Here is a 6,312-nt window from a genome sequence, read left to right on the forward strand (position 1 = left end):
CAATGTCCCAGATGTTATCAGAAGAAATAAGCTTCTTGATTTAAATTATGATAAATGATCACTGCACAAAATAAAATAAGCCTACACACCTGAAGTAAATCACATCTTAACAGGAGACCGTGTGTTCAGTGCAGACCTTCATCTTTCAACGGACCGAAATAAGACAAGGAAAGAAGGAATAATATCAGTCATTGCAAAAATAGATTCGCTCTTACACAAAATTGGCTGTTGGTGATAAAGTAAGATTTGTCTAATGGATGCACCTCAGAGAAACGAAGCAGATTAGAAAAGATAGGTCCACTTTTATGAACTCATAGGGACCCTCCTACTTTAAAATAGGTAATATTGACATTGACCATTATCGATAATGGGTAACCCCATAACCTATTATTTACATGGTCACACATCGTGATAGCTTTAATACCAAACTGGAAAATATAGGGAATATACCTGTCTGCAGTCACCAGCCTTTGTTCATCAGCTGATCATCACAGAATGTAAGAGCTCACAGATTTTGGTAAAACTCCTGAAGCATAAAACCCGGACCGACTGAGCGCAAGTGTTCAACTGTGCAAGTGTTTTAAGGTATTAAAAATGAATAACACGGCCTTTAGTGAAACATTTTAAAACGTGGGCTACAATTATATTTTATGCTGGTTGCCAGCTACCGAAAAACTGACCTGAACTTTTTCTTCCAAAAATGCTTAATGACTGCGTTTTTATGCTTGTAATGGGGAATGTATTTCATTTTAAGTTCAAGAGGCTCATATATTGAATGAAGTTATTATTATTGATAAGTAATACTAGTGCAAGAAAAAGTTATTAATAGCCTATAAGAAAGTGTACCCTCTTTAAGCCGAGAGTTGCACAGAGCTTTCTGTGAACTGAAATGCCTACTTAGAAACTGTTCTCTGGGTATAAAATGTTGAAAACGGGACAAGGAAGAATGGTATTGAACTCATCTACCCTTGCACTCTTGCAGTGCTGCCCCCCCCCCCCCCCCCCCTTCAAACACACACACACACACACACACACACACACACACAGCATCCTCTTCAAAGGGGAGGTGAGGGTTGATCACTGCGCTCTCACGCAACTGGTCAATCTTTAACTCCTGCGGAGAACTAACAGGTACAAGCACGCAATGGCATTTGACTGTTTTATCAAGACTTAAACCTGCCTCGGTGGCTGCTATGGCAGTTGTCACAAACTTCTATTGTCACTTTAGACCTTGAATGTTTTACTTCACACGCAGGACCAGAGAGCCAGTTGGTTCTTTGGCTGCTTGGCGCTTTTATAGCGCATTTTTGTATTTTGAAGCACACTATTCTAATATTTCATGAACATAAAAGTCTCCTGACATTTATAGATTATAATTTGTAATTATAATTGATAGAATACAATATATTATAACATAAGTTTGTCCGCACAGAGGACTCCTGACCAATTAAATCCATATCTGTGTTGAATACACGCCTCTGTGTTTATTGATTCAAGACAACCTATAATCACTAGGCTATATGATCTCATCAAAGGATTAGCTCAACCATAACATTGCGTGACGTCCTGGAACCAGTGAGATGTAACAACATGCTACTAAGTAATTGCCTTAATCAAAATCATTTTGCAATTACACACGTGATAATCAGTAAAGGTCTGATTCAACAAGGAAACACAAGAGATATTGATTAGATCTGATCAGAATTAAGTTAAATGAATATGGCCAATGCACCAGCACACAAACAATGGACTTTTTATATAAGCAGTGCACTTAAAATGAGAAATATCACGTATAAATTTCATTGCAACACAAAAAGAGATGCAAACGCAAGATTGCATCTTCAAATCTTGTTAAAATAACCTGCAGAAAAGTAGGTGATATGTAGTAATTGATACATTGAACGCGTTATCGTGTTCAATGTATCATATCATATCATGTACGTATAGTCAATAGTGGCGGAAGTCTTAAGTGCCTACGATGGCTGTTATCTGTCCATAAGCTATAAAACAGAAAACATATGCTGGGAAATCCTGCAGGCCTAAAACTTTGTTTCAGCGACAAATTCTATATGATAACGTCGTTTCAAACTATTTCAAAACTCGCATACATGCACGCACACATACATCACGCGCACGCACGCACGCATGCATGCACACACACTTTGTCTCTGTACTAAATTTCATTCATGACTAACAGAGAGTGAGAGAGAGAGAGAGAGAGAGAGAGAGAGAGAGAGAGAGAGAGAGAGAGAGAGAGAGAGAGAGAGAGAGAGAGAGAGATTACGTCATGGACAGCAACCAATGAAACTGTGGAGCGCACTATAAAGCAAGAGCCCATTCTCTGTTTTGGGTGCATTATTAAGAGAATTATCTCGGACAGTAACTCTACTAAACGAAATTTTACTATTTTGAAAGATCGTTTTGGATCACAGCATTGTTCTTCTTTTGCCGTTTGACTAAGGTAAGCATAATATATGCATATGACTGTTGATTACTGATTGATTTATAACTTGCAGGCAATGCCAGAAAATCCAGGAAAGTGCTGAGTGTTGATTATTTTGTAATAATTGTTCATAAGTATGAATCTGGTCTTGCTGTCTCTGCTCTGCAGTTGCAACTTTTCATATGTTTATTTTTTTAATCATAGGGTTTTATTCATTGGTTTTCTTTCAGTCTTAGTATTGTGGTAATTAAGTTTATATAGTTCACAACTTTGCATGGCTTACCACTTGTAAAAAGTATTGTGCATGCAGAACATGCAAAATTAATAACTAACACATGCCAAGCAACAGTCTTTAGTTACTTTAAACTTTATGTTGCATGCAGTCAACATGTTGCACAACACCTCTCCTCTCTGCCTTCACTATTCTAATGCCCCTCCTATTTAATTTCCAGGTTGTGTAGAAACCAGGAAAAAAAAGCTGTCATAATGGCGCTAATGATACTGCCATTCATTGGATCACTGTCGGTATCTGAGAGTTTGGTGGCCATGACAACGGTGTGTCTGGTCTACCTGATCCTCAAGTTCTTCCGCACTGAGATTCCTGAGGGGCTTCGTCGGCTCCCTGGCCCAAAGCCCCTGCCTATAATTGGAAATGTGCTGGAGGTGGGCAGCAAACCTTACCTGAGTCTCACTGCCATGAGCAAGCACTACGGCCCTGTGTTTCAGATCCAGATCGGCATGCGCCCTGTGGTCGTGCTGGGCAGCAATGAAATAGTCCGACAGGCTCTCATCAAGCAAGGGGAGGATTTTTCAGGCAGGCCTGACCTGTACAGCTTCAGGTTCATCAACAATGGCAAGAGTCTGTCCTTCAGTACAGACAAGGCCGGTGTCTGGCGTGCCCGCAGGAAGCTGGCCTACAGTGCTCTTCGCTCTTTCTCCACCCTGGAGGGCACGACCCCAGAGTACTCCTGCATGCTGGAGGAACACATCTGCAAAGAGGGAGAGTATCTGCTCAAACAGCTGAACAGTGTCATGAAGGAAGATGGCAGCTTTGACCCCTTCCGCAACATTGTTGTCTCTGTTGCTAATGTGATCTGTGGTATGTGCTTTGGCCGGCGTTATGACCACAATGACCAAGAGCTGGTCGGCTTGGTAAACCTCAGCGATGAGTTCGGCCAGGTGGTGGGCAGTGGCAACCCTGCAGACTTCATCCCTCTTCTTCAGTTCCTGCCCAGTACATCAATGAAGAGGTTTGTGGACATCAATGAGCGCTTCGTCAAGTTTGTGCAAAAGATCGTCACCGAGCACTATTCCACTTTTGACAAGGTACACCACTCCTAAATCATTGATGATGATTCCATTTAATCCACTCTTCTGCCATATTATCAATGAAAATGAGATATTGTTCCTGTGCACAACAGCATTTATTGAGATTGTCCAATGATCTACTTTCAGGACAACATTCGTGACATCACGGACTCCCTAATTGATCATTGCGAGGACAGGAAGTTGGATGAGAATTCCAACATCCAGATGTCAGATGAGAAGATTGTAGGGATTGTCAATGACCTGTTTGGAGCTGGTAGGTTGAATTTATCCCCTGTGTCATGAATCATCTGATCATAATTGACCTCTGCATGAACAGAAAATGAAAGATGAGCATTATCACAGAGATTATTTTTCTCTTCTAAGGTTTTGACACTGTCTCCACGGCCCTGTCTTGGTCAGTGATGTACATGGTGGCTTACCCAGAGGTTCAAGAAAGGCTTTTTCAAGAACTGAGTAAGTACAGCTCACTGTAGCCATGATTCAGCAGGGTTGAATTATGTTGAAATATGTTTTACACAGAATACCTCCTTTTATATTACGCATATATATAGCAAGACGGTAGACAGTGAACACTGCATATAAAGGGGTAATTGTTATCATTGCATTCATAGTAGTGTTAAATAGGTGATTGTGATTCTTCAATTAAGTAATAATGCAAGGTAGGACTATATACTGCAATCAACATCCACATTGTGTACTAATATTCAGTGAACATTTCTATTTTCCAGAGGACAAAGTAGGACTGGAACGCACTCCTCTTCTTTCCGATAGACCCCATTTACCCTATCTGGAGGCCTTCATCATGGAGATCTTTCGCCACTCTTCATTCCTGCCCTTCACGATCCCACACTGGTGAGGTTAATCTCTTTTAGGTGCATGATAGTACCACAGATGCAAATAAAAATGAGGTCTAGATGATACCCTCTATCCACTGAGCATCACAAAACTACACAAAGAGAGAGATACAAACACAGTTATGACAACTAGAGTGTACATGATATATAAATACTCACTATGCTGAACTGTTGCCTTAATATTTGTTTTTCAGCACCACCAGAGACACATCTCTGAATGGCTTCTTCATTCCTAAAGACACATGTGTCTTCATCAATCAGTGGCAGGTCAACCATGATCCGTAAGTATAATGTTTAAGATGTCTTTTTGTTACAATTTTAGGTTGGATGACTTTATTTTCCCAGACCAACCAACATTGAGAGTTATTGCTTAAGGGGACTCCATAGGTAGTTGTAAAGGAAGATACTGTAATAGCAGTCCTCATCTAATTTTTACAGTGAACCATGTGCCTCCTTTTTTAATAACAAGGTTATTTGCACCTTATCTTATGTCTTTATTCTTTACACTTTTCAGTGAGCTGTGGAAAGATCCGTCCTCCTTCAATCCAGAACGCTTCCTGAGTGCTGACGGCACTGAGCTCAACAGGCTGGAAGGGGAGAAGGTGTTGACTTTTGGTATGGGAAAGCGCCGCTGCATCGGCGAGGTCATTGCACGAAATGAAGTCTACCTCTTCTTGGCCATCATTGTCCAGAAGCTGCACTTCCATGCCATGCCAGGAGAGCCACTGGACATGACTCCAGAATATGGTCTCACAATGAAGCATAAACGCTGCCACTTGAGAGCCACAATGCGAGCAAGGAATGAGCACTGAAGCTATTTATAATGTACAATGTATAGCTGGTATAAGTTGACTCCAACACTGTACGGGTCACAGTCAGGTTAAGAGTAAGTGAAAGAGGCATCTTTCTCAGAATGTAAGGCACCAGATGCCGAATTTGATCAACAGAACTAATGACATTGATGCAAATAAGTGAAATTTACTTGTTGTAAAATGTCAGAGATATCTACATTTGTATGAACATATCTCTGTCATATTTGTGGTTCTCTATGAGATATTGCTGCACATGGTTGGTGCTTCTCAGTGAAGTATAAGGAGATATTTGGTTCTCCAGGTCTCTTGTCTGGTAGAATAAACTGTTCCCATTCAAAAGTTGTAAAACACATGGTGAACAAGTTGCCTTGTTGGGACATACAGTATGTTTTACTGGACAGGCATTACAATTTAGGCCAATGCAACCTACATTTTTCTTCTGTGATGTAGGACTCAGAACTGAACAGATATTATCTTATGATACCATCTACACTTGCAAGCTAATTATTTTAAATCCATTATAACATGGATGTAAGACACTGAAGCTATATTTGTATCCCAAAATGTGATTTTGTGTGTGTGTATATCAAGTTCAATGTATTTTTTTAAAGTAATTTTTATGTGCCTAGTGTATGTAAATATTTGAGGTGAAATAGTTTTGCTGTGCATTTATCAGGACACAAAAAGAATTCCAGTAATTTTTGGAATATAGGCCATACAATCTTTATATTTCTTACTCTAATGTATCCATGATTGAATAACATGTATGAGCAAGTGAATGAAGCACACAAATCAGCCACACAAATAAAATAAGAAATGATGAAATGATCTTCTCGTTTGCTTGATTTGGAAGAGAAACCATGGTCACTTTTAG

The 6,312-nt window shown here is 40.0% G+C and overlaps 1 protein-coding gene across 1 annotated transcript; it reads left to right on the forward strand.

Moving 5' to 3' along the window:
* The first annotated feature begins 2,349 nt into the window (after positions 1 to 2,349).
* Positions 2,350 to 6,266, forward strand: LOC133981161 (cytochrome P450 1A1). The gene is made up of 7 exons (XM_062420011.1): positions 2,350 to 2,461; positions 2,896 to 3,769; positions 3,899 to 4,025; positions 4,136 to 4,225; positions 4,501 to 4,624; positions 4,821 to 4,907; positions 5,141 to 6,266. Exons 2-7 carry the CDS (start codon positions 2,930 to 2,932, stop codon positions 5,436 to 5,438), a joined length of 1,566 nt encoding a protein of 521 aa, XP_062275995.1. The 5' UTR covers positions 2,350 to 2,461; positions 2,896 to 2,929; the 3' UTR covers positions 5,439 to 6,266.
* Positions 6,267 to 6,312: the final 46 nt, after the last annotated feature.

This window comes from Scomber scombrus, chromosome 1 (genome assembly GCF_963691925.1).
Source record: "Scomber scombrus chromosome 1, fScoSco1.1, whole genome shotgun sequence".
NCBI classification, from domain to species: domain Eukaryota; kingdom Metazoa; phylum Chordata; class Actinopteri; order Scombriformes; family Scombridae; genus Scomber; species Scomber scombrus.